We start from the raw sequence: 27669 nt of genomic DNA, 5'->3' as shown, positions 1-27669 counted from the left end.
TTGGTAGCGCTGCGTTCAGTTTGCGTATTGCCTGGTGATGGTGGTGATGGTGGTGGTGATTGTAAGAAGGTGATAATGATGGTGATGATGGTGATAGAGGTAGTGATGGTGGTAATAGTGGTGGTGGTGGTGATGGTGATAATGGTGATGGTGATATGATCGTGGTGATGGTAATGTGGTGGTGATGTGATGGTGGTGGTAGTGGAGATGATAATGGTGATGGTGATGATGATGGTGATGATGTGGTCATAGATTACGATGATAGTGATGGTGATGATGGTGGTGGTGATGGTGGCAATGTGATGGTTATGATGGTGATGGTGGCGATGGTGGGGCGATGATGGTGATGATGGTGATGGTGGTGATGGTAATGATGGTGGTGGTGATGGTGACGATGGTGCTGATGGTGATGATTGTGGTGATGTGATGGTTATGATAGTGATGGTGGTGGTGATGCAGTGGTGTAATGCCATTGAAGTAGTGGTGTTGGTATTCACGGTGGTAGGTGATGGTGGTGATGATGGTGATGATGGTGATGTAATGATGATGGTGATGGTGGTGGTGATGGTTATGTTGATAGTGATGGTGGTGGTGATGGTAATGTTTCATTTACTGACTGCTTACTCTAAGTCAGGGATTGGGTTTGGCACCTTACATTCCTATTGTCTCCTCCAACAACACTGGGTGGGCCACTTATATCCCCATTTTGCTGGCTGGGTTGGCAGGCTGAGGCTAAGTGCAGCCCTCCTCCCATTTAAAGTATCAGCCCAGGCGAGTGCAGTGGCTCCTTTCATTAACACTTTGGGAGGCAGGCAGTCCGGGTCGGAGGTTCGAGACCAGCCTGGCCAACATGGTGAAACCCCATCTACCTAGCTAAGGCAGGCGGTGCGTGTCTCTGTAGTCCCAGCTACTCAGGAGGCTGAGGCAGGAGAATTACTTGAACCCAGGAGGCGGAGGTTGCAGTGAGCCAAGATCGTGCCACTGCACTCCAGCCTGGGCAACAGAGTGAGACTACATATCAAAAAGTAAAAATTAAAATAAGATAAAGTATCAGCCCAAATGCCACGCCCTCACAGAGGCCGCTCCTCATCCCTCACACTCTGTCTCACTGCCCTGGGTGTGTTATTCAGAGCACACATCATAGTGTGCAGTTACCTTGTTTCTTTGTGTACCTGGCCACCTCCCCCACTGGCATTTCAACTCCACAGCGTCAGCGTCTGTTGCATCATCGCTGTGCCTGGGAAATTCAAGGCCCTCAATAAGCTCTTGTCAAACTTGCCCAGGGTTGCTTGCTTAGTAAATGGCCAAGCCAGGACTGGACCAGATAGGCTTGCTGCAGTACCCAAGCCTGTGACCTGCCCTGTGGCATCAGTCACCTGGTTCCCCTTGCAATTAGCCTCTTTTGTCCCTCCTCCACCATTCACTTTACTAGAGGATGAGGCCCCAACCCTGTCCTGTGAGGAAAACTCCACATCTCTCAGGACACAGACACACACTTTGGCATCCGGGATTTGTGAGACCTCCGTGATGAGTGGCTTCCCTGGCCCCAAGTGAATGCTGTGTCAACAGCTGAACAGGTCCCCTCATCCCGGGGGAGGGGCTGCTGCTCAGGTCATCTGTGTCTAGCACTGGGCTCGCCTTCATAACAGCTGATGGTGCTGACCATCCCGTATTTGGGGCAGGGACTCTTATTTTCCACAGCAGAAGTTCTGAAAACCCCACTGGACCTTGTCCGCCTTTGGCTACATGAGGCTGAACGAGTGTATGGTGACAAAATGGTTGACGAAAAAGATCAGGAAACATTGCATAGAGTCACCATGGCCTCCACCAAGAAGTTCTTTGATGTAAGTCAAGCTGCTCGGTCCCTCTGCCGAGCCCAGAACGGCTCCAAGAGGGTGGAGCATTGGCAGCCAATGAGAACTGCAGCCCTCTCGGAAGGGCCCTTTGTTGGGGGTGGGAAGATCCATGTTAGGTTCCACGCAATAATTCAGCACATGGCCATGGATCTGAGGGTTCCGTGCGATAATTCCAGCATATGCCCATGGATCTGAGGGTTCTCCATGATAATTCCTGCACGTGGCCATGGATCCGAGGGTTCACATGATAATTCCAGCACGTGGCCATGGATCCGAGGGTTCCACGCGATAATTTCAGCACGTGGCCATGGATCTGAGGGTTCCACGCGATAATTCCAGCATGTGGCTGTGGATCCAAGGGTTCACGCGATAATTCCAGCACGTGGCTGTGGATCCGAGGGTTCCACGCAATAATTCCAGCACGTGGCTGTGGATCCGAGGGTTCCACGCGATAATTCCAGCACGTGGCCATGGATCTGAGGGTTCCACGCAATAATTCCAGCATGTGACTGTGGATCCAAGTGAGGAAGAATTGACCACTCAGTAGATCAGGGTGTGATCACCTCCCTCTGTCCACTTGGGATGGAGAAAGGCCCTGCTTGGCTCAGTGTGCCTCGCTGATGTGTCCCATGTATTCTTGGCAGAATCATTTCTTTGGACTATGAATTCATTCCTAATATGGTGGGGATGGGACCCTCCCACCCTAGGAAATTTTGCCCCAGTGGTTTGCTGGGCCCACAGCAGCAGATTTGGGCCCCTGGAGACTTGGCCTGGTACCCCGGCGTGACCTCCTAGGTCACTTTGGCAAAGTACTGAGCTGCTGATAACTATCCGTGCGGTCGTGGTGGCAAAAACCAGAAGTATCGTCTTTTTTTTCTCTAGGATCTTGGTGATGAACTCTTATTTGCCAAGCCAAATATCTTCTGCCACTTTGCTCAAGGGATTGGCGATCCTAAATATGTTCCTGTAACCGACGTGGCTCCTCTGAACAAGCTCCTCGTGGACGTCCTGGACAGCTACAATGAAATTAATGCAGTCATGAATTTGGTGAGCAGGCTGGAGCTGATAGCAAGGGCACAGGACCTGGACAGGGTCACCCTCTCCGGTTGCATTGTCAACATCCGAGTGGCATTCTGTGGGGCTGTGTGGCGCGCGGTGCACATCTCAGCGTGTGCAGTCTGTGCTGGTGAACAGAGGTGATTCCAGGTGCTGCAGGATGTTGCAGGATCTCTCTGGTTTCTGTAGGTGCTGTTTGAGGATGCCGTGGCTCATATCTGCAGGATTAATCGCATCTTGGAGTCTCCCCGGGGGAATGCCCTGCTGGTGGGGGTGGGTGGCAGTGGCAAACAGAGCCTCTCCCGCCTGGCAGCATACATCAGCGGCCTTGACGTGTTTCAAATCACCCTCAAGAAGGGCTACGGGATCCCCGACCTCAAGGTGGAGCTTATATGCATTAAGCGGTTTTTAGAGTCGGGAGTAAAGAAAAAAACTTCAATTCCTTTTTCCAAAATGAGCTTGAAGCCAGTTCAGGTCCGAAAGGCCACCTAATAGCCCTTATCTAAAGGATCTTTATCTTAGAAACTGAGGCCAGAAAACCTTCCAGCCAGTAAAGGCGGCTCATGTGGGACTGAGGTGGAAAGAGTGGTGCGGAAACCTCCTCGCCCGGTGACTGGCGAGCAGGTGGGTGAAGAGTGAAACCTTCCAGCCCGTAGACTGAGGTGAAGAGCGGCAAAACCTTCCAGCCCCAGGACTGAGGTGAAGAATGTGAAACCCTCTGGCCCGGGGGACTGAGGTGAAGAATGTGAAACCTTCCTGCCCAAGGGACTGAGGTGAAGAGTGTGAAACTTTCTGGCCAGTGTGACTGAGGTGAAGAGTGTGAAACCTTCCAGCCCGTGTGACTGAGGTGGAAGAGGTGAAACCCTTCCAGCCCCGTGGTGACTGAGGTGAAGAGTGTGAAACCTTCCAGCCTGTGTGACTGAGGTGAAGAGTGTGAAACCTTCCAGCCCGTAGACTGGAGGTGGTGAAGAGGAAACCTCCCAGCCCGTGTGACTGAGGTGAAGAGTGTGAAACCTTCCAGCCCATGTGACTGAGGTGAAGAGTGTGAAACCTTCCGGCCCCTGTGACTGAGGTGAAGAGTGTGAAACCTTCCAGCCCGTGTGACTGAGGTGAAGAGTGTGAAACCCCCCGGCCCGTGGGACTGAGGTGAAGAGTGTGAAACCTTCCAGCCCGTGTGACTGAGGTGAAGAGTGTGAAACCTTCCAGCCCTGTGTGACTGAGGTGAAGAGTGTGAAACCTTCCAGCCCATGTGACTGAGGTGAAGAGTGTGAAACCTTCCGGCCCCTGAGACTGAGGTGAAGAGTGTGAAACCTTCCAGCCCGTGTGACTGAGGTGAAGAATGAAACCTCTGGGTCTGGGGACTGAGGGGTGAAGAGTGTGAAACCTTCCAGCCCGTGTGACTGAGGTGAAGAATGTGAAACCCTCTGGCCTGGGGACTGAGGTGAAGAGTGTGAAACCTTCCGGCCCAGGTGACTGAGGTGAAGAGTGTGAAACCTTCCAGCCCATGTGACTGAGGTGAAGAGTGTGAAACCTTCCAGCCCCATGTGACTGAGGTGAAGAGTGTGAAACCTTCCAGCCCATGTGACTGAGGTGAAGAGTGTGAAACCCTTCCGGCCCCGGGGGTACCTCGAGAAAGAGTGAAACCCCAGCCTGTGACTGGGAGGAAGGTGGAAACCTTCCCAGCCCGGGGACTGAGGTGAAGAGTGGAAACCTCCCGTCTGGACTGAGGTGAAGAGTGGAACCCCAGCCCGGGGACTGAGGTGGAAGAGTGTGGAAACCTTCCCAGTCTGGGACTGAGGTGAAGAGTGGAACCTTCCTGCCTGAGTGGACTGAGGTGAGTGTGGAAACCTGGGCCCCAAGGTGGACTGAGGTGGAAGAGGAACCCGCCCGTGGACTTTGAGGGAAGGTGTGGAAACCCGGACAATGTGACTGAGGTGAAGAGTGTGAAACCTTCCCGCCCCGGGGTACTGAGGTGAAGAGTGTGAAACCTTCCAGCCTGTGTGACTGAGGTGAAGAGGTGGAACCTTCCAGCCCGGGGACTGGAGGTGAAGAGGTGTCTATTGATCACTGGGATGGACACAAGTCCAGAAAGCCAACCCAGATCACAGAGGCAGAGAGATTGAATTCCTGCCCTTGGTCACTAAGTGTCCCAAATTGTTCCTCATTGTCTGTCCAGATTACAGAATTCAGAGCCGTGACTGGGTTTCTAACTGCATGCCTGAGAGGCTGAATGGCTGCTTTTGGAATGAATGAAATAAACATTAGAGTAAACATAAGATTTCCCATGCCCAAGACATACTGCTGAGGGTTTTTATTGATTTCTTACTCCTGAACATCTGCTTTCCCAAGCAACTGTGTGCCATTAGTTCAGAAGGAATCATCGTGCCTGAGATTAGACCTGAAATTGATTGCACCGTGCTACACGGTCATGCCTTCTCTGTGTGTGTGCTGGGGCCGCTGTTGTGGGGCCAGGACGATGCCAGACCCAAGGGGGAGCCCTAAGGGGACCCTCCCGCAGCACATGGCCCTGAGGCAGTCGCTGGGCTTGTGGCTTTAGCAGGCGGACCTGGAGCCACTGATGCTGGAGTGGTGGGAGGCGTCTGCAGGCAGAGACCCTGGAGGGGCAGTGCAGGCTGTGCCAGGGACAGCCAACCTCTGGGAGAGCCTCCAGTTTCTGGCTGGCTGTTTTCTGCCTTCCCAGTGGATTCTACTCCATATAGAAAGGGACCGGGCTGCTCTTTTTTGAACTCCTCAGATGGGCACTCCCGAACACAGCCCTGCCCTCTGGACCCATCAGTGGTATATCATGTCATGGGTTCTCAGCATATCTGATGGAGTTAGTTCACATTGGTGGTATCTGTGGCCACTTAAGTGTCGTTTGAACCTGGAGCCATATAGTTTTACTGAGCTTTCTCCATTGAAGTCTCTAGTCTATTAACTAAATCATGTTGGGTTACGTTCACGACAGCATCGTTTCCTTGCTTTGCCTCCCTGCAGGGATTTTCTTCCTGATCCTTCATGTTGGGGCTGATCATGGGTGCTCAGCCTCAGCCTCAGCCTCAGTGGTGCTATTTTATTTGTCAGCATCAGCCGCTGCAGCCCTATGATCTGGGCTGTGGAATTTCACTGCCCCTACACGCATCACAAATCAGCTTTGCTATCACTGTCATTTCTTAAACCGCTTCTGTGGATTCAGAACTAAGGGCAGAGGTATACAGCGCTAAAAGTTTCTGTATCGTATTGGGGGAGCCAGACTCCTGAGCCATTTCCACATGATTCTTGTTCTAATAGTGCTATCGTAGTAACAGGCTCACCCCTATGAGGGTAACATACATGTTTGTGATTATGTAATATAAAGTAGGTCCTAGAAGCTGTGGCACCTGCTGGAGGCTACAGGTGCACAGGAAAGGGGTGGAGAATGGACCCTGGAGGACAGTGTGCTGTGTGAAAAGCCCTGGGCTTGGTCCCAAGAAAACGAGACGCCATCAAGATGTCTGAGCAGGGGACAGAGCGGGCAGGATGTGGTAGTGTTCTAGGACACGTGAAGGATAGTTTGAAAGCACAGAAACTGCTGTAGCGTGACCCGGGTGGAGATGGGGCACAAGCCCTGTGACCCCACAAAGGCTGAAAGCGGGCAGGTGCGACGAGAAGGGAGAACAGAGGAGGGGAAACCAGGGCCAGTGAGGGCTGTGCCTGCCGAGAGGGCGTGCGTGACCTCGGGGGCTTGGCTGGGGTCCAGGATCTGAAACCTTCAGACGCTACCGCAGCTACCCTCCCCACACCCCACACACAGCCCCCGGGGGCCAGGCAGTGGGCATTTTTTATTTCTGGGAAACCTTCCCCGCAGCCTGAGTCAGCAGCCAGAGCTGGGCTGCCCCATGAAGAAAGCCTTTCAGCAGAATGAGGGGCCGTGGTCTCAGCAGCTCAGGTACCTCCCACCCCCGGCTTCCTACAAATGAAAGGGGAGGGGTGAGAAGCAGCCGTCGGTGGGGTGGGGGCTTGGTCTCATGTTATTCTCAGGGAGGAGGTCTTGCTGCGCATCTCACACCCCGCACTCCCAAATCCTAACCCTAACCCTCGCAGCCCCACTCCCTGACCCTGACGTCTCACACACCCCCACTCCCAAATCTCGGCTCCGTGTCCTGCCTGTCCACTGCCAGTGGCATTGGCTATGGCAAGGAAAGGTGCCGCTGATGTTTTGGCCAGAGAAAGGGCAACCTGTGCCTCTTATTAATGGCTGGTCCCTAGATGGGCCTAGATGCAGGTGACAATTGCCACCCTCGGCTGACAGTGATGACAGGGACGCAGGCAGTTCCAGCTTCAGTAGCACCATGGGGCTCTCAACCACGACAGGAGGGAGGGTTGGGGAGAACCACCCTCGGGCCAGGCCCAGAGGAGACGCAATACCTGGGGATGAGGCGGTCAGTGCACAGCGGACACGTGGGGCTGGGAAGTGCAGGGACAGGATGCGGGTAGAGATGTGGGGACCAGCCTCAGCAGCATAAGAGGGCGTGAGTGGAGGGGACTGTGCCAGAGAGTGAGCGGGTGAGGTGGAAGCAGGCCAGAATCCAGGGGCAGCCCAACGGTCACAGTGGGCAGGGTGAGGGCCACTCCATGTGGGACAGCGTGGTTGTGAAAGCCAGATGGGCCAGGTGTGGTGGCTCAAGCCTGTAATCCTAAGGCAGGAGGATCACTTGAGTCCAGGAGGTCGAGGCTGCAATAAGCTGTGATCATGCCACTGGTCTCCAGCCTGGGCGACCGAGTGAGGCCCTATCTCTAATGTCAAAACATAGGAGATTTGAGGCTGGCTTCTGACTCTGGTCAACTCCCAAAGAGGAGGCCTGGTGAGGTTTCTCTCTGAACAGAGAGACTTCAGGGAGTCAGACTTTCTTCCGAAGAAGGGAGCAGCCATTGGGGTGCCTATATGGACACTTTTAAAGCCTCTTCAGTAAGTACAGAAGCCTATAGGTCTTGTTTTTTAAATTAAATATTATAGATAAGCAAATCACCAAAATGCTGGAAATATACATCACTACTTTGATAAACCTGGCAGGTGTTTCTGAACATATATATACATGGAAATGGCATATTCAAAAATAACAAGCTATTCCTACTGCTCTGTAACATGCTTAAAAAAAAAACAAAAAACTTTTCATTTATTCTTGCAAAATTCCTGTGAAATCATCTTGTCGCCCTGTCCTTAAATCCTGCTCTGGATGACTCTGAAAGGGGGTTGACTGTTAAGGCTCCCAGTCCAAGCCTGCAGTATATTTATTCAGGGCCTCTTAAGGTCTCCATTTAAGATTTTTTTCTTTCCTTTTGCATGTGTGGTAAAATATACATAGTATAAAAATTGACCATTTTCACTGTTATTTGTTTTTTTTTTTTTGAGATGGAGTCTCACTCTGTTGCCCAGGCTGGAGTGCAATGGCACAATCTCAGCTCACTGCAACCTCCATCTCCTGGGTTCAAGTGAGTCTCATACCTCAGCCTCCCAAGTACCTGGGATTACAGGTGTGCGCCATGACGCGTGGCTAATTGTTGTATTTTTTGTAGAGACGAGGTTTCACCATGTTGGCCAGGTGATCTTGAACTCCTGACCTCATGTGATCCACCTGCCTTGACCTCCCAAAATGCTGAGATTACAAGTGTGAGCCACTGTGTCCGGCCTGTTTTTTAATTTTTTTTTATTTTTTTTCCAAGACAAATAGAGTAAGACATTTTTGGCTGGACGCGGTGGCTCACACCTGTAATCCTAGCACTTTGGGAGGCTGAGGTGGGCAGATCACTTGAGGTCAGGAGTTCAAGACCAGCCTGGCCAACATGGTGAAACTCTGTCTCTACCAAAAATACAAAAATTAGCCGGGCATGGTGGCACACGCCTGTAATCCCTTGGGAGGCTGAGGCAGGAGAACTCCTTGAACCTGGGAGGCAGAGGTTGCAGTGAGCCGAGATCGCAACACTGCACTCTAGCCTGGGCAACAGAGCGAGACTCTGTCTCAAAAAAAAGAAAAAGAGTAAAAAATTAAAAAGTAAGACATTTTCATCACCTTGAACATCTAGTTTGGTGGCATGAAGCACATTCACGCTGTTATGTGACCGTCACCACTATCCCTCTCCAGGACCCTTTCATCTTCCCAAACAGAAGCTCTGTCTCCTTTAAACAACAAGTCCCCATTCCCCCAGCCCCGCCCCTGGCAATCTCCATTCTTCTTTCTGCCCCTGACTTTGACTACTCTAGGGACCTCATGTAAGTGGAATCGCACAGTATTTGTCCTTTCATGTCCGGCTTATTTTACTCAGTGTCATGTCCTGAAGGTCTGTCCATGCTATAGCACATGTCAGAATTTCCTCCCTTTTTAAGACTGCATCATACTCCATTGCACAGATGGACCAACGTTTTAGGTACCTGTTCACGCATGGTTGGACACTTGGGTTGTCCTGATGGCTGCTGTGAACCTGGCTGTGCTCTGTTCAAGGTTTTCGGTCTCCTGCACCCTTCTTGTTTTCTTTTCCTTGGAGACAAGCTCTTGCTGTGTTGCTCAGGCTGGTCTTGAGCTCCTGGCCTCAGTCGATCCTCCCACCTCGGCCTCCCCAAGCCTTAGGATTACAAGCATGAGCCACCGCACCTGGCCTATGTTTCTTAGAAAGTTGGCCCCATGGACTGGGGGCGGTGGCTCACACCTGTAATCCTAGCACTTTAGGAGGCCAGGGCGGGCAGATCACAAGGTCAGGAGATCGAGACCATCCTGGCTAACACAGTGAAACCCCGTCTCTACTAAAAATACAAAAAATTAGCCAGATGTGGTGGTGGGTGCCTGTAGTCCCAGCTACTTGGGAGGCTGAGGCAGGAGAATGGTGTGAACCTGGGAGGTGGAGCTTGCAAGGAGCTAAGATTACGCCACTGCACTCCAGCCTGGACGACAGAGCGAGACTCTGTCTCAAAAAAAAGAAAAAAGAAAGTTGTCCCCGTGGCGGCATGGGTTGGTAATCCCAGTTACTTGGGAGGCTGAGGGAAGAGAATTGCTTGAACCCAGGAGGCGGAGGTTGCAGTGAGCCGCGACTGCACCGTTGCAAGACTCCGTCTCAAAGCAAAAAAAAAAGGTGGCCCCGTGGCCCCATGCTCTGGGTGGTTGTGGAGGATGTCTCTGATTGAGGATCTTCTTACCAAGGCCCCTAAGCATGTCCTCATTCCGTCCAGGTCGACCTCGCTGCTCAATACATAAAGGCTGCCGTGAAGAACATTCCCTCGGTGTTCCTGATGACGGACTCCCAGGTGGCCGAGGAGCAGTTTCTGGTGCTGATCAATGACCTGCTGGCCTCAGGAGAGATCCCTGGGCTGTTTACGGAAGATGAGGTGGAGAACATCGTCTCCTCCATGCGACCCCAAGTCAAGTCCCTTGGCATGAACGACACTCGGGAAGCATGTTGGAAATTCTTCATCGAAAAAGTGCGCAGACAGCTCAAGGTGGGACTCCCGTCTTTGGCAGGGCCTCAGGAGCCCAGCTTGGCACCCATGGCCTACAGGGTTTAGGTTTTTGCTCTGCATAGAGCAGGGGGACTGATCTTTCACGGGATGTGAAATCCTGTTAGGAGAGTGTGAGGGGTGGGGCTATCTGATGAACCAGAGCCTGGAGACTTTTTCACGTGGGTCTGTAGAGGTATCTTGGGGCCAAAATAAGTGTTTTACAGTCGTCCTTTGGTATCTGAGGAGGTTGGATTCCAGGACCCCCATGGATACCAGAATCCACGGAGGAATGGATGCTCAAGGCCCCGATATAAAACAGTGTCATATTTTTGAACACGCTCCCCTCTACTTTAAATCATCTCTAGATTACTTATAATACCTAATATAATGTAAAATGCTATGTGAATAGTTGTTATATTTTTATTTGTATTATTTTTTATCATTGTATTTTTTTTTTAAGAAATTTTCAGTCCATGGTTGGTTAAATCCACAGATGTGGACAGACAGCTGACTCTGTGTGGGCTGCTCCCCACATACGGCTAGTTTAAGTAGATAAATGCACCTTGACTTTCTCTTTTTTTTTTTTTTTTTTTTAATTTGAGATGGAGTTTCACTCGTCACCCAGACTGGAATGCAATGGTGCAATCTTAGCTCACTGCAACCTCTGCCTCCTGGGTTAAAATGATTCTCCAGCCTCAGCTTCCCAAATAGCTGGGATTATAGGTGCCCACCACCACATCTGGCTAAATTCTGTATTTTTAGTAAAGACAGGGTTTCAGCATGGTGGTCAGGCTGGTCTAGAGCTCCTGACCTCAGGTGATCCACCTGCCTCAGCCTCCCAAAGTGCTGCCTGGCCACACCTTGACTTTCGACATTGCCTCTAGGGTAAGCAGGCTAAACTCCCCTAGTAGGACAGAGAACCCTTTGGATCTATTGGCCCCGTCCTCTCCAGAGTTCGGTGGTGCTGCCATTTGCAGGGTGCCAACCCCATAGCTCTCCTGGGCTATCGTTTTCCCCTGCTTGACTCAAACAGAGCAGGGGCCTCCCTCCCCTCTGCGGGCTGCGTAGCCCAATTAGTGAATGTTATCTGTGAGCCAAAGGCGCCCCTGATAGGCGCTGCCTGCTCCTGGATCCTCTTTGGTGCCCTGCCAGTGCCAGCTCTGTCCCACACCCTCACGTCATCACGCAGTGAGAGGTGCAAAGTCAGCCAGGCAGTGAGCCACCGCCATGAGTAGCAGCATCTGTGCAACACCTACGCCACGAAAGGGGACCAGAGAGCAAGGGCAGCTGGGAGGCTGAGACCCATGACAAGGGAGGTCCTCATCTAGCCAGAGAGCCCCCCAGGCCCGTCTCCACAGCACCTTCTCCAGCTGGGGTCCCAGGGACTCCCTGCCCTTTCTTGGAATTAGCCACTCTCCCTCAGGGCCCAGCGGGGACCCTTCCTGCTGAACTGAAGGGCTTGGAGTCTGGCCCGTTCTGGGGCCTCATCTGCCCAATGTGGGTGCCCACTCCCCATTCCTTCCTTTGCCTGGCCTTTTTTTAGAGAGGCAAGGGCCCCTTTCGGAGGGATTGGGACTGCTAGCCAGAGGCACGAAGCCAGATGAGCATTTATCCACTGCAATGCGGCGGCCGCCCTTCAAACCCAGAACTAGGATTGCGCTCCCCAGACCCTGGGCGGCTGAGCCGGGCAGGGCGCGTGGATTTCTGGAAGAGCTTTCTGCAGAGTGATGGATTAGGCCCCAGCACTGCAGTCCCAGTGGCCAGCGCATCTTTGTCTCCCACACCCAGGTGATCCTGTGTTTCTCCCCTGTGGGCTCCGTGCTGCGGGTACGAGCCAGAAAATTCCCAGCTGTGGTCAACTGCACAGCCATCGACTGGTTCCATGAGTGGCCGGAAGATGCCCTGGTGTCCGTCAGTGCGCGCTTCCTGGAGGAGACCGAGGGAATTCCGGTGAGTCACTGAGGCCACTTCTGCCAGAATGCAGAGCCCAGAGGACAAGGGACAGGTCCAAGGGCTGGCTCCCTGGGAGAGAAGGGCGCTGGGACTAGGGTGAGCCAAGTGAGGCGTCCACCTTGGGCTCAATGTTTAAGAGGCTGCGAGAAAGCTCAGGCATCAAGATAAGTGAGGTTTTAATGTAATATTTTTGAAAATCAAAATTAGCGCTAAAAAATTCATGATGAACAAACCATCAGAATTGCAAACCAAGGTGAGCTGTTGGGTTTTTTTTTTTTTGTTTCATTGTCCTACAATCCTGTGTCAGGGAGGGGTGGTTTCCAATCAGCCCCTGTGTGGCCAAGGCTCCAGGGTCAGTTCAGGAGGGCTGAGGACACGCAGCGTGCGGACAGATCGGGCCATTCAGGCTTTCTACCTTGCCTCGAGCACTGGCTGGAGAGCCTGTATTTGCTGGGATAAGTATATACAAGGGCACACGCCATTGCCTTATGCACCTCAGGGGAAATGACAGGTCCGACATTGCAGTCTCTTTTCATTGAAAGATGGTGCCCAAGGCCGGGGGCGGTGGCTCACACCTGTAATCCCAGCACTTTGGGAGGCCAAGGCGGGCGGATCACTTGAGGTCAGGAGTTCGAGACCAACCTGGCCAACATGGTGAAACCCCATCTCTACCAAAAATATAAAAAATTAGCCGGGTGTGGTGGTGCATGCCTGTAATCCCAGCTACTCCAGAGGCTAAGGCAAGAGAATCGCTTGAACCTGGGAGGCAAAAGTTTCAGTAAGCCGAGATTGTGCCACTGCACTCCAGCCTGGGCGACAGAGCAAGACTCCATCTCAAAAAAAAAAAAAAACAAAAAAAAACAATGAAAGATGGTGCCCATGTTCATTGTTTGAGCTCAATGCTTGGCTGGAAATTAACTGTAAACCCTGGCTCACTTTTGACCAACTCAGTAGGGGGGATGAGCAGCCCTCGGAATAAACCACCCTTTATTACCATCTCTTACTTCTTGTGAACACATATGCAGTTATTAAGTAGGCTAGAATAAACCTGAAACTGGCTTCTCTTTTTCCTAGTTTTTTAAAGAGGGGAAAAGAGCCTGCTTGCCAGCAGAGCTTCCATTTATGAGACTGGCCACTCCCAGTAACTCTGCAGCTCAGAGGTGTCCCTTGGAGCATAGATTTGGGTTTCTAGTTCCCAAGGCAGAGACTTCCTAGAAACAGGCATTGGCCCCACCACCAGCACTATATGTGCATCCTGAAATGTGTGTGTTGGATGAAGTCATTACTTCTCAAAATGGCCTGAATTAAAATTAACATTGCTGAGACAATTTCTGGGGCAAAGCTCCCAGTGCCTGCCTTCAGGTAGGTGGGCAGGCCCAGAGGGCTGGGGAAAGAGGTTCTAAATCCCAGGACCCAGCCTTGGTAATGAACAATAAATATTTGCAGAATTACCTGGGATACGAAAACATATTCTCAGCCTTGTACTTTTTCAGGTAGGCAGGTGTGTGAACGTGCACGCGTATATATACAGGTGTGTGAATGCGTGTGCACGTGTATAGATGCAGGTGTGTGAATGTGCACATATATATGTGCATGTGTGCTTGTATGCGTGTGTGTGCATGTGCGCCCCCATACCTGGCTAATTTTTTATATTTTTGGTAGAGATGGAGTTTCACCATGTTGGCCAGGTTGGTCTCGAACTCCTGTATGCGTGTGTATGTCAGAGATAATGATAATAAGCTCTGCTGTGTCCTGGGCACTGAGCTAAACCTTTCCATGGTGCAATGCCCACAAGAGCCCCAGGATCTGTTGCTTTCAGGAGCCCCTTTGGGCAGTCGAAGACACTGAGGCTGATCTCGGGGCACCTTGTCCAGGGCTCCTGGTGAGTCCGGGGAGCTCCACTTTGCTGATTTGCAGGATGGGTTCCCAGGGATGACTGGCTGTCTCCTCTTTGTAGCGGGAAGTCAAGGCCTCCATCAGCTTCTTCATGTCCTACGTGCACACCACAGTTAATGAGATGTCCAGGGTGTACCTGGCTACTGAGAGGCGCTACAACTACACCACACCCAAAACCTTTCTGGAGCAGATCAAACTCTACCAGAACCTGCTGGCCAAGAAGAGAATGGAGCTTGTTGCCAAAATCGAGAGGCTGGAGAACGGCCTGATGAAGCTGCAGAGCACAGCTTCCCAGGTAGGAGAGGGGGGCCAGCTGCCAGCTCCCGTGCCGTCCCCTGGAGGCCTCGCAGGAGCCGCTACTGTCACAGGCTTCTACGGGCTGTTCACACCGGGGCTCAGCACTGCCGAAAGTAAGACGAGCCTCCTGCCTTTGAGAAGCATTCACTCCTAGGCCAGGGTTAGTATACTTGTCGTAACGAAAAAACAGGCTCAAAATGCTTTCACAATGTTGATCATACAGAGGGCACATTACACAGGGGATGGCACCTGCCCCATGTGTGGTGAGATTTGATCATCATGCCCAATGCGGTCAATAAATATGCATCTGTTCATTCATAAGTGCCATTCATACCATGGTGCCTGGCTCAAAAACCTCCCTGGATCCTTTCCTTCATGCTGTGTTGATATGTAAGGGTTCTGCCTGCTTCAGACCTCCTCCATCATGCAGTCCCGGTCCTTCGTCTTTATTGCCCAGCACTGACACCTGTGAGGGGGCCTGAAAACAGCTGCCACCTCCCTGCTGGGGTTGTGAACAGACTGGCGCCTCCCATTTGCTTCCGGGGGGGCTTTCGCACCCCTGCCCCCCCCCACAAACTCTCGCTGTCACTCTCCCAGCAGCCTGGAGGGGCCCTGGCCAGCCCTGCTCAGCACTGCAACTCAGCTGGCATTTGAGACAGAGTCTCGCTCTGTCATCCAAGCTGGAATGCAGTGGTGCGATCGTGGCTCACTGCAGCCTCAACTTCCTGGGCTCAAGTGATCCTCCCACCTCAGCCTCCCAGATAGCTGGGACCACAGGTGCAGGCCACCATGCCTGGCTACATTTTTTATTATTATTTATACAGACAGGGTCTCACTATGTTGCCTGGGCTGCAGCTGATATTTTTCTTTTCAGTCACCTTGCCAACTCCTTTGAGCACCAGGAATGTCTCACACTTGTGACCCTGTGTACACAGTCAGGGCTCAATACCTGCTTTTAAGATATTGAAAAGACTCTCCAAACCGAGTCACTGGGAGTCGTAAGACACAGCCCTGCCGTTCTGCCCCTCTGTGGCTCCCACCCCTCGTCTGCCCAGTGCAGGGCGGCGTATGTTGGCTGCGGCCCACGCTTGCTGTTTCTTGGTTTCTCCTTCCCCAGGTGGATGACTTGAAAGCGAAGCTGGCAATTCAGGAGGCTGAGCTCAAGCAGAAGAATGAGAGTGCAGATAAACTGATCCAGGTGGTCGGCATCGAGACCGAGAAGGTCAGCAAAGAGAAGGCCATTGCTGACGAGGAAGAAGTCAAGGTCGAGGTCATCAATAAGGTAGGTGAAGGCAGCCCAGTGTGGCCTCAGGAGGGCTGCTGCGCTGGCCAGGTCTCCTGAGCTTCCCCATGAGGTCAGGTGCCACTGACAGGCATAGGAAAGGCTGAGACTTACATAGAAGGACAAGGTTCCTAAACCAGTGGGACCCCGAAGGAGGAGTCTCTCCCAGGTGAGGACCCCCACTCAGAGGCAGGCTTTCCTTAGAATTAACTCCCATCCCTGTGGCCGAGCTCCTCAATGTTCAGCCCCCAGCCCATGGTGGCAGCCTCACCAGGAGCTTGTGAGAAATGCAGGCTCTCGGGCCCCAGCTTAGCCCTGCTCAATAGGGCCTGCATGTTAACGAAATGCCTGCGATCCATGAGCATGGGAGGGGTTGAGAAGACCTGGCTGGAGCCTGGTCCTCAGACGTGCGGCTCCGGACCCCCCACCCCCGCCACAGAGGGTAGGACGTTACTGGCCTGGGGTGGGCTCCTTGCTGGTTTTGGGGGTGGCTGAGGTTGAGAACCACTGCTTAGGGGGAGTGTCTTCATCATCTTTGGAGCCTGAAGGCCACAGCATCATTGGAGTAGCTTCTCATCACCCCTCCCTGGGTGCTTTTTTTGTCATCAGTCCCACATCTGGGTAATTATTTAAGAGCGTTCCAGTTATTGCCCACTGTCTCCTGAGTGAATGAATGAGTATGTGCATGGATGAAGGAGTTGCTACTTTCTTGGGGCGGGGGGTAAGCTATATACTCTGAGATGTTCCATTCTGGATGGATTATGAAACAGCCCCAGAAACAATAAGACTGCAAAGTCAGGGTGGTCTGGGTGGCCCCTGGATTTCCCCTCCCGTCTTGGAACTCAAGAATCCCACCCAACTGCCGAGGCATTGCTCATTCTGCCCTGCGCGCTGTGGGGCAGAGCGGAGGAGGCAGGGAGGATGGTGGGCTCCAGACAGGGGCCAAGTACACACGGAGGGATGTCGGCAAAGGAGCTCAGTCAGCAAACGCAGCAAATGTGAGTGGTAGCCAGAGGGGCAGCCTCTTTTGTGGAGCTCAGACCTGCTGGGGCCTGGGCCGCCCCTCACCACTGCTGCCTACACATGCACATATGCACATACACATACATGCACACACATGCACACATATACTCATGCACATGCACACACATGCACGCACACACATACACACATGCACGTACACGCCCCCACAGGTAGATGGACAGACCTGCAGTAACCTCTCCTGTCCATCTTCCTTCCAGAATGTCACCGAGAAGCAAAAGGCCTGTGAAACGGACCTGGCCAAAGCAGAACCGGCCCTACTGGCAGCCCAGGAGGCTCTGGACACTCTGAATAAGGTAAAGGGGGAGGGAAAGAAAGGGGACCCCTGGCCTGGGTGGAGAGGAAGCGGCCTTCACTGCTGGCATGGGTGGTGACGCGCTCACGGCGGCTTCCTTGGGGCATCGCCGAGGACCCAGTCCAAACTCCCGTCGGACCCATCCCGTCTGTCGTTTGCAGAACAACCTGACAGAGCTGAAGTCCTTCGGGTCCCCCCCGGACGCCGTGGTCAACGTCACCGCCGCCGTCATGATTCTGACCGCCCCTGGGGGCAGGATCCCCAAGGACAAGAGCTGGAAGGCGGCCAAGATCATGATGGGCAAGGTGGACACCTTCCTAGACTCCCTGAAGAAGTTCGACAAGGAGCACATCCCCGAGGCCTGCCTGAAGGCCTTCAAGTGAGTCGGGGCTGGGCCTCGCGGCCGGGGCTTCCCTCCGATTCTCCATCAGGCCAAGGCAGGGTGCTGAGGGTGAGGCGTGGCCCCAGGCTCCTGGGGCCTGTGGCTCAAAATCTAGGCAGCCCCTTCCCCATACAGCACCCCAAGAACACAGCTGACAAGCTCAGCAGCGGGAACCCTCAGGCCACAGGTCTGAGAGAGAGGCCGGCCAGGCCCCACAGAGGTCGGCCCCTGTGAGAGCAGCTGACCACATGAGCACATGTATTGCACACATGAATACATGTGAGCACAAATGCAATGCACACATGCACACATAAAAAATGCACACATGTGCACGCATACACATGTATACATAATCACACGTGTGCACACATGTACACGTGAATGCAGTGCACGCATACAAAACATACATGTGCACACGTGTACATATAAGCACAAACATGCATGCACATATGTACATATGAATACAGTGCACAAAGTACACACGTGCTCACATACACATGTACACACAAGCATGCACATGCATGCACACATGAACATGTGTACACATGAATGCAGTACACACACAAAACATACATGTACACAGATGCACATGTGCACACACACATGCACACAGGCACGCACAGCGAGTGGCCGCATGCCTGGGGCTCTGCCATGCATCTTTCTTTTGCTGGCCTGACTGTAAAGGTCCTACATCTGGAGGGGCAGGACTGGCAATGGCTCCTTCTGGGATGAGCCATGGGACTTGGGAAGGGTGCCATGGGGACTCCGCCTTTCATCCCGTAAATGTCAACACGCTGGCATTCTTGGGGTGCTCCACTCTGTAAGTGCCCAGCCTGTCTCCCACCCCGTGTGGCTCCTCACTGGCCATCCCCTAAGAGGCCAACTTCAGGGTGCCCCCGACCCGGACTGAGAAAGAGGACCAGACCCCAGTGACCCCGGCCAGGACCCCAAAACCTCTCAGCTCCCATGTGGGAGGAAGAGGGTGGGACTGCTGCGAGACATCTTGTAAGTATAGAATAAAGTATAAGAGAAACCAACAAGAACGCCTGGAGGGCTACACCAGGGTGTGCCACTGTCAATCAACATTTGATATATTTCTTTTCCATCTTTTTTCTAAGTTTTTTTTGTTGTTGTTTGTTTTTAATATATAGTTGAAATAATACTGGGCTGGGCACTGTGGCTCACACCTGTCATCTCAGGACTTCGGGAGGCCTAGGCAGGGGGATCATGAGGTTAGGAGTTTGAGATCAGCCTGGCCAACATGGTGAAACCCCTTTTCTACTAAAAATACAAAAATTAGCCCGGTGTGGTGGCGGGCGCCTGTAATCCCAGCTACTCAGGAGGCTGAGGCAGGGGAATCGTTTGAACCCAGGAGTCAGAGGTTGTAGTGAGCCGAGATCACGCCATTGCACCCAGCCTGGGCGACATAGTGAGACTCCATCTCAAAAAGAAAAGATAATACTGTACACATATATTTATTCCGCTTTTTTTACTTAATATTATCACACCAAAAAGAAAAAAAAACCAACACTTTTCCCTATGTTATTAAAAACACTTCTTAGCCAGGCACGGTGGTGCATGCCCGTAGTCCCAGCTACTCGGGAGGCTGGGGCATAACAATCACTTGAACCTGGGAGGTGGAGCTTGCAGTGAGCCAAGATCACACCACTGCACTCCAGCCTGGGCAACAGAGTGAGACTCCATCTCAAAAACAAAAACAATAAAACACTTCAAGGCTGGGTATGGTGGCCCACACCTTTAATCTTTAATCCCAGCATTTTGAGAGGCCAAAGCAGGAGAACCGCCTGAGCCCAGGAGTTCGAGACCAGCCTGGGCAACAAAGAGGACCCCGTCTTGACAAAAAAAAAATTAAAATTAGCCAGTCGTGGTGGTACGTGCCTATAGTCCCAGCTATTCAGGAGGCTAAGGTGGGAGGATCACTTGAGCCTAGGAGGATAAGGCTGCCATGAGCCGTGATCACACCACTGCACTCCAGCCTGGGCGACAGAGTGAGACCCTGTCTCCAAAAAAAAAAAAAAACCCAATAAATATGATTTTCTTAACTTTTGTATGTATGATCTTACCATACGGGAATCATAATTTACTTAGCGCTTCCTGCTTCATTGAATATTTAGGCTGTTTTTGTTTTGCTGTTATAAATGAGGCCTCAATAAATGCCTCCTCCTATCACCCTGCAAGCTTCTGCACTGTTCCCTGCCCACACGGTGTGGTGTGTGTCTGGGAGATGCACTCTCATTTTAATATTAGCCTACACAAAGCATAAGTAGACCAGAGCAAGAAATGATGGGCTCTGTTCCCAACCTCAATTTCAATCACGTTTCAATGAACATTTTGAATTATCCATTCAGATTTCTTTCTGCAGGCAATTCAGTTCATATATAATGATGTTGGTGTCATTTTTAAAAACACTAGTTTCTACAGTGCCTAAGCTGCACCTATGGGCATTTTTCTTGGTCACTGTACCATCCCCCAAAGTATAACACCTGCCACATCATCTCTTCTGCGTCTCATCCCTCTAACCTTATAGTTTTAGTCTCCTGGTGCCCGACTTGGAAAACTGGGCAATGCCACTGTGGGGCAACGGGAGTGGCAGAGTGGAGCCAGTGGGGCATGGCCTCTAGGGCCAGCCTGGCTGTGTGAATCCCAGCATTGCCCCTCCGGAGCTGTGCCACCCTGGGCAAGACACTCAGCCTCTCTGGGCCCATTTTGCCGGAGCAGGACAGGGTGACGACTCTGGCCCACTGGTGTTCTCTCGCTAGGCCCTACCAAGGCAACCCGACGTTCGACCCCGAGTTCATCCGCTCCAAGTCCACGGCCGCCGCCGGCCTCTGCTCCTGGTGCATCAACATCGTCCGCTTCTACGAGGTCTACTGCGACGTGGCGCCCAAGAGGCAGGCCTTGGAGGAGGCTAATGCAGAGCTGGCAGAGGCGCAAGAGAAGCTGTCCCGGATCAAAAACAAGATTGCCGTAAGTGCCGGCTCGCTCCCGTCTCTGTGAAACACCAGAGCCACTTGCTTGCGCTGCCGGTCAATATCTCTGTTTAAAATGGGTTGGCACGGCCGCCGTCGTGAATTATTCAGCAGCGTGAGAGGATGCAGGCAGAGGCAGGGGCCAGACGGTGCCGGGAGCTGCTTGGTGTCCTTGGCCTCCATGCTCCAGAGGGCTCTCAGCCTTTATGGGAGCCTCTTAGACACTCAATGCTCACAGGACCCAGCCCTGCTGCCGCTGCAGCGTGCTACAGATGCCTCGTGGGGTTTTCCAGCAGCTTTCCAACTTGGTTTTGCAGGAACTTAACGCCAACCTGAGCAACCTAACCTCAGCGTTTGAAAAAGCAACGGCTGAGAAAATCAAGTGTCAGCAGGAGGCCGATGCCACGAACAGGGTGATCTTACTGGCGAACAGGTATTGGCTCCTCCCCGAGACCACCCTCCTGCTCTCAGACCCCTGAAAAGGGACAAGCCCACACAACTGCCTTGGGAGGAAGAGGAGGAAGTCCAGGTGGAAGCAGCCAGGTTGCCACTTTGACTTCTTGAGCTCAAAGTAATTAGGATAAACCTTGGCCTCCTGCATAGTCAGGGGCCTCCACAAAATATGACCTATCGTGTGGTTCCAAGTAACCCACGCTGGCCTGGGACACTGGGTCCCACGGGGCTTGTTCCAGGGGCATTATTTGGTCATAACCCACTGTCACCCACCACGTGGCTTCCAGGGTCATTTTGCAGCCAGCAGACAGTCATTTCACGGATTACATCACGGTTTGGGGCTCCAGAGTAGTGTCGTCCACTAGGGACATAATGCCGGATGTGGATGTGTCACCTTAACTTTTCCAGCAGCCACATTTAAAAAGTACAGAGGCTGGCTGGGTGCAGTGGCTCATGCCTGTAATGCCAGCAGTTTGGGAGGCTGAGGCAGGTGGATCACTGGAGGTCAGCGTTCAAGACCAGCCTGGCCAACATGATGAAACCCCATCTTACTAAAAATACAAAAACTAGCCAGGCAAGCCGAGCATGGTGGCTCACGCCTGTAATCCCAGCACTTTGGGAGGCCAAGGTGGGTGGATCACCTGAGGACAGGAGTTCAAGACCAGCCTGGCCAACATGGTGAAACCCCATCTCTACTAAAAATAGAAAAATTAGCTGGGTGTGGTGGCGGGCGCCTGTTATCCCAGCTATTTGGGAGGCTGAGGCAAGAGAATCACTTGAACCCAGGAGGTGGAGGTTGCAGTGAGCCAAGATTGTGCCATTGTACTCCAGCCTGGGCAACAGGAGTGAAACTGTCTTAAAAAAAAAAAAAAAAAGGCATGGCGGTGCACACCTGTAGTCCCAGCACTTGGAGGGCTGAGGTGGGAGTTTGAAAGTTTGAAACCAGCCTGAGCAACATAGTGACACCCCATCTCTACAAAAAAACATTTTTAAGTACAAAGAAATAGTTATAATTTTATTTAACCCCAAATATCCAAGATATTATTTCAACAGGTAACTAATATAAAAATTATCAATGAGGTATTTCCTGTGCTTGTTTTCATTCTGAGCCTTGACACCCTGCATGTCTTTTTTTTTTTTTTTTTTTTAATTTTTTTTTGGAGACAGAGTCTCACTCCGTCACCCAGGCTGCAGTGCGTGGCATGATCTTGGCTCACTGCAACCTCCATCTCCCGGGTAATTCTTGTGCCTCAGTCTCCCGAGTAGCTGGGACCACAGATGCACGCCACCACGCCCAGCTAATTTTTATATTTTTAGTAGAGACGGGGTTTCACCATGTTGGCCGGAGTGGTCTCGAATTCCTGACCTCAGGTGATCCACCTGCCTCATCCTCCCAAAGTGCTGCGATTACAGGCATGAGCCACCGTGCCCAGCCAAGAAGCACAATTTGGGCTTCTCTAAAGCATTTCCTCCCAAAAACTCCCCAAAAGCATTTTCATCGTTGAGCCACTGAGCCAGGTGCCGATGGGAAACTCTGAAGATTCACAGAGGTGCAGAGGTGGAGGCTTGTCTGGTCCAGTCCTTTCACCGATGCAAATATGTTTTATTCTCTCTCGTTCCGCTTCAGGCTGGTGGGGGGATTAGCATCGGAAAACGTCCGCTGGGCTGAGTCCGTGGAGAACTTCAGGAGCCAGGGGGTCACGCTGTGTGGGGACGTCCTGCTTATCTCTGCCTTCGTGTCCTACGTGGGCTACTTCACCAAGAAATACCGGAATGAGCTGATGGAGAAATTCTGGATCCCTTACATACATAACTTAAAGGTAAGGAGTGGAGTCCTGGCCGGGCGCGGTGGCTCACGACTGTAATGCCAGCACTTTGGGAGGCCAAGGCGGACGGATTACTTGAGGCCAGGAGTTCATGAGCCGCCTGGCCAACATGGTGAAACCCCATCTCTATTAAGCATACAAAAAAAAATTAGCCAGATGTGGTGGGGAGCGCCTTAATCCCAGCTACTGGGGAGGCTGAGGCAGGAGAATCGCTTGAACCTTGGAGGCGGAGGTTGCAGTGAGCAGAGATCGCACCACTGCAATCCAGCCTGGGTGATAGAGCAAGACCTAGTCTTTTAAAAAAAAAAAAAAGTGGAGTCCTATTCATCACTCAGGAAATCTGGGGAGGTCCCAGCAGGGCAGAACCAGCCACACTGGCACCTTGACTTCTGTGATGAGGCTCAGGCCCCTTTGGGGATAAGAATGTAGCCCAGTGGCATTGTGCGGTGGCTCATGCCTATAATCCCAGCACTTTGGGAGGCTGAGGTGGGTAGATCACCTGAGGTCAGGAGTTCAAGACCAGCCTGGCCAACATGGTGAAACCCCATCTCTATTAAAAATACAAAAATTAGGCTGGGCGTGGTGGCTCACATCTGTAATCCCAGCACTTTGGGGACGCGAAGGCGGGCGGATCACCTGAGGTCAGGAGTTCAAAACCAGCCTGGCCAACATGGTAAAACCTCATCTCTACTAAAACTACAAAAATTAGCTGGGTGTTTTGGTGGGCACCTGTAATCCCAACTACCCGGGAGGCCAAGTCAGGAGAATCTCTTGAACTCGAGAGGCAGAGGTTACGGTGGGCCAGGATCACACCACTGCACTCCAGCCTGGGTGACAGAGTAAGACTCTGTCTGGGGGCAAAAAAAAAAAAAGAACATGGCCCAGTGTTGCTGTGCTGACGTCGTTTCTGGCCAAGTTACAAAGCTGCTCTGTCCAGAGTGATGGAAATGGCTGGCTTCTCCCAGGTCGTCCGGCTGGTCCACCCCTAACCGCAGCACCAGACACAGCATGATTTGGAGAGCTGTTTTCTAGTAATAAGGTCGCATCACCCCTTCTAAGAAAGTGTGCCTCCCTGGGCAGGTCCCCATCCCAATCACAAATGGCCTGGATCCCTTGAGCCTGCTGACAGATGATGCGGACGTGGCCACCTGGAACAACCAGGGCCTCCCCAGCGACCGCATGTCCACCGAGAATGCCACCATCCTGTGCAACACCGAGCGGTGGCCGCTGATTGTGGACGCCCAGCTCCAAGGAATCAAGTGGATCAAAAACAAATACAGCAGTGAACTGAAAGCCATCCGCCTGGGACAGAAGAGGTGTGTGCAGGCGCAGGACCTGGACCAAAGCCCCCCTCTGCTCGGAAGCATGCCTTAGGCATTTCAAATTGGTTCCATGGATGGGTGGGTCTTTAAATATAAGTACTAGCCCACAGGTTTTAAATTTGACCCCGGGGAACAGCAGCGGTAGTAAAGAATGAAATTAGGAGCTCTTTTCCCTTCCCCTGTCCCCATCACCCGCTGCTCCTGCAGGGAAAGGAGAGTGAGACGGAGGCTCAGGCCGGGGGTTGCCTCCCGCTTGGCCATTTGCTGGCTGGAGGCTTGAGGTGGTCACGTTCTTGGGTCTTGTGGTCTGTGGTCAGATGAGAAACAATGGCTGTTAACGACACAGGTACAGTGACACCCTGTCTTCCTAGCGGTGCTGGAAAATCCAATGGCATGTGGCTATGAAAACATTTGCCTCTGTGGCCATAAAGCTACTCAAAGCTGCTTCCAGGCCGGGCGCAGTGGCTCATCCGTGTAATCTCAGCACTCTGTTGGGGAGGCCAAGGCAGGAGCATTGCTTGAGCTCAGGAGTTTGAGACCGGCCTGGGCAACATAGTGAGACCTCATGTCTCCAAATAATAAAAAAAAAAAACCTAATTGGGTGTGGTGGCATGAGCCTGTAGTCCTGTAGTCCTGTAGTCCTGTAGTCCTGTAGTCCTGTAGTCCTGTAGTCCTGTAGTTCCAGCTATTCAGGAGGCTGAGATGGGAGGATCACTTGAGCCTGGGAGGTCAAGGTTGCAGTGAACCCTGCTCACGCCACTGCACTCCAGCCTGGGTGAGAGAATGAGACCCTGTCTCAAAAAACAAAACAAAGCAAAACTTTCCATTTTCATCTCCACTCCCATAAGAGCACAGGGGCAGTTTACAAAGAAGCCCCTCGGCTCCTTTCAGGAAAGGGTGAGCTGTTGGGAACAAGTTGTGGGCTCCTAGGTCACCACTCGCTTGGCGCCGTCTCGCTCGGAGGGCAGGGGCTGCTGGTCGGCGCGTGCGCGCACCGTTCCATCACGAGGCCCTCTGCCGTGAACCAGCTTCCGTGCTGTGCCCGCAGCTACCTGGATGTCATCGAGCAGGCCATCTCGGAAGGGGACACCTTGCTCATTGAGAACATCGGCGAAACCGTGGACCCCGTGCTGGACCCTCTACTGGGCAGGAACACAATTAAAAAGGGAAAGTGAGTTGTTTCCATCTCCGTGGCTTGAGCCAGGTAAACATCTTCGGGCCCGAGGCCTGGGCGTGTGCATGTAGGGAAGACGCCCGGAATGCCCTTTGCTTCCCTGGTAAGCAGCGGGGGCTTTGACAAAATGCCGACTGGAGGGAAGGAGCCCCCAGCTCCCGAGGAAAGACTGGAAAGGGGCCACATCCCCATTAGGAATATCTCCGCCACCGTTTTATCAGTGATCGCCTCCAGACGGTGAGGCTTGGAGGTGGCGTCTTTCTTCTTTCTGTTCTTAGGCATTTTGCAAATCTTGGGACTGCATTACCTTTAAAAATTCACACGAAATTCACACAACATAAAATTAACCATATTAAAGTGCACAATTCAAGAGCATTTAGTACACTCACAATGTTGTACAAACACATCTGTCCAGTTGCACATTTTCAGCACCCCGAAAGGAAGCCCCACACCCACTGTTGTTCTTCATTCCGCCTCCCTCCTGAGCGCTGGACACCCACTAGTCTGCTTTCTGTGTCTGTGGATTTGCCTATTCCGGACATTTCCTCTGAATAGAATCAAGCAACATGTGTCTTTTTGTGTCTGGCTCTTTTTACTCAGCATTTTTTGTTTGTTTTTTGAGACGGAGTCTCGCTCTGTCGTCCAGGCTGGAGTCCAGTGGTGCAATCTCTGCTCATTGCAGCCTCTGCCTCCTGGGTTCAAGTGATTCTCCTGCCTCAGCCTCCCAAGTAGCTGGGATTACAGGCACATCACCACGCCCGGGTAATGTTTGTATTTTTAGTAGAGACAGGTTCCCCATGTTGGCCAGGATGATCTCGAACTCCTGACCTCAGGTGATCCACCTGCCTTGGCCTCCCAAAGTGCTGGGATTACAGGAGGGAGCCACCGCGCCTGGCCTTTACTTAGCATGTTTTTAGGGGTCATGCATGTGGTTGCACGTGTCAGTCCTTCATTCCTCTTTATGGCAGGATCACATTCCACGTGTGGCTGTGCGCATTTGTTTGTCCACTCATCAGTTGATGCATGGAGCTCGCATTATTCACTTTACAATTTTAAAAAATTAAATCTACCTTAAAAAAACGTAAATGTCAGAGCTGACAGGAGCCACCTTTAAATGCAGAGATGCATGCAGAAACCCAGAACAGGGTGGCCAATCAATATGCAGAGGTCCTAGACTCTGGGAAGGGCCTGGTGTGAGTGCTGAGGGGTTAAGTTAGCCAGAGGCCCCTCAAAGTGAGCCCAGCTACGAAGAGGGGAGAGGAGGGTGTAGGGTCGGAGAGAGGCACCCCCACAGTGGATGAGCAGACCCCGGGTTGCAGTCCTGGGAGCTTCCAGGATGGGCTGATGTTACAAATGGGTCTGGGTCGGGGCTCCCAGAGGAGCACAGCGTGCAGCCAGAGGGGCGTAAACCCTGCTGCGAAGATGAGCCTGCCCACCCAAGGAAAGAGCAGGTGCATCTCCCAGAAGGGCCCACGTCACAGGCCGGGGAGGAGGAACAGACAAGGAGAGGTGCAGTGCTCTTCCAGGGACCAGAAGGAGGACTCAAGGTGGCGGCCTGGCCTGGGGCGGGGGTGAAAGGTGGTCTGTGCTTGTGTTCCTCTCCCCTGGCCACTGGGAGGCCCACTAACCCTTTCCTCCGCTAACCCCAGGTACATTAAGATTGGCGACAAGGAGGTGGAGTACCACCCCAAGTTCCGCCTGATCCTGCACACCAAGTACTTCAACCCACACTACAAACCAGAGATGCAGGCTCAGTGCACCCTCATCAACTTCCTGGTCACCAGGGATGGACTTGAGGACCAACTCTTGGCCGCTGTGGTGGCCAAAGAGCGCCCAGATCTAGAACAGCTGAAGGTAACGTCCTCAAGGTCGGTCACACGGGAGGAGGGGCCGTCCCACGCAGAGGGGGCCGGGTCACCGTGAGGCCCCGAGCAGGGCCACCAGCCCGGTGTGTGTGGTTGCTTCTCTCTGAAGGTGCCTCAGTATGTCCCGGGGCATCGCAGCTTCTCCTACGACAGGATGGGTCATTTCCTTCCCCGCTGTCCCCTCTTCCAGCTCCCAAATTTAATTCTAAGTCACATGACTGCTTTGCTTAAAGAACATGAGTCACAGCGGTCCTCAGGGGGCTCTAAGCTCCAGAGCGCTGCCCTGCAAGAATGGCCTGGCTGCCAGCCCTTGCGCCCGCCATAGTGCATGGGCTCAGGAGGCCCAGGCCCGCCTGTCCCCATTCTGCCCCCTACAGTCTTCGTGACAGGAAGCCTCAAGGCTGGGAGCAGGCCCAGGGCCTCTCTGAGGTTCCAGGGGCTCCGCTTTTGCAGCCCCTGAGCTCGTTCCTCCTGCTCAAAGCCTGAGCAGTGGCTAAGCCACACGGCTACCCG

General features: G+C 52.6%; 1 protein-coding gene across 1 annotated transcript in view; it reads left to right on the top strand.

Moving 5' to 3' along the window:
• The window catches only part of LOC101013562 (dynein heavy chain 17, axonemal), a 137317-nt gene that overhangs the window by 95471 nt on the left and 14177 nt on the right, over positions 1–27669 (top strand). Inside the window, exons 53-67 of the mRNA XM_031656976.1 lie at positions 1650–1844; positions 2739–2903; positions 3102–3293; positions 10114–10380; positions 12169–12330; positions 14291–14524; positions 15644–15808; positions 17050–17145; positions 17306–17523; positions 20307–20514; positions 20834–20949; positions 22597–22789; positions 23876–24111; positions 25166–25288; positions 26941–27145. Of these exons, the coding sequence (XP_031512836.1) occupies positions 1650–1844; positions 2739–2903; positions 3102–3293; positions 10114–10380; positions 12169–12330; positions 14291–14524; positions 15644–15808; positions 17050–17145; positions 17306–17523; positions 20307–20514; positions 20834–20949; positions 22597–22789; positions 23876–24111; positions 25166–25288; positions 26941–27145 (2775 nt within the window). The remainder of the gene's footprint in view (positions 1–1649; positions 1845–2738; positions 2904–3101; positions 3294–10113; positions 10381–12168; positions 12331–14290; positions 14525–15643; positions 15809–17049; positions 17146–17305; positions 17524–20306; positions 20515–20833; positions 20950–22596; positions 22790–23875; positions 24112–25165; positions 25289–26940; positions 27146–27669) is intronic.

Source organism: Papio anubis, chromosome 17, assembly GCF_008728515.1.
Source record: "Papio anubis isolate 15944 chromosome 17, Panubis1.0, whole genome shotgun sequence".
Lineage (NCBI taxonomy): Eukaryota > Metazoa > Chordata > Mammalia > Primates > Cercopithecidae > Papio > Papio anubis.
This window is presented reverse-complemented; position numbering and strand designations above follow the sequence as displayed.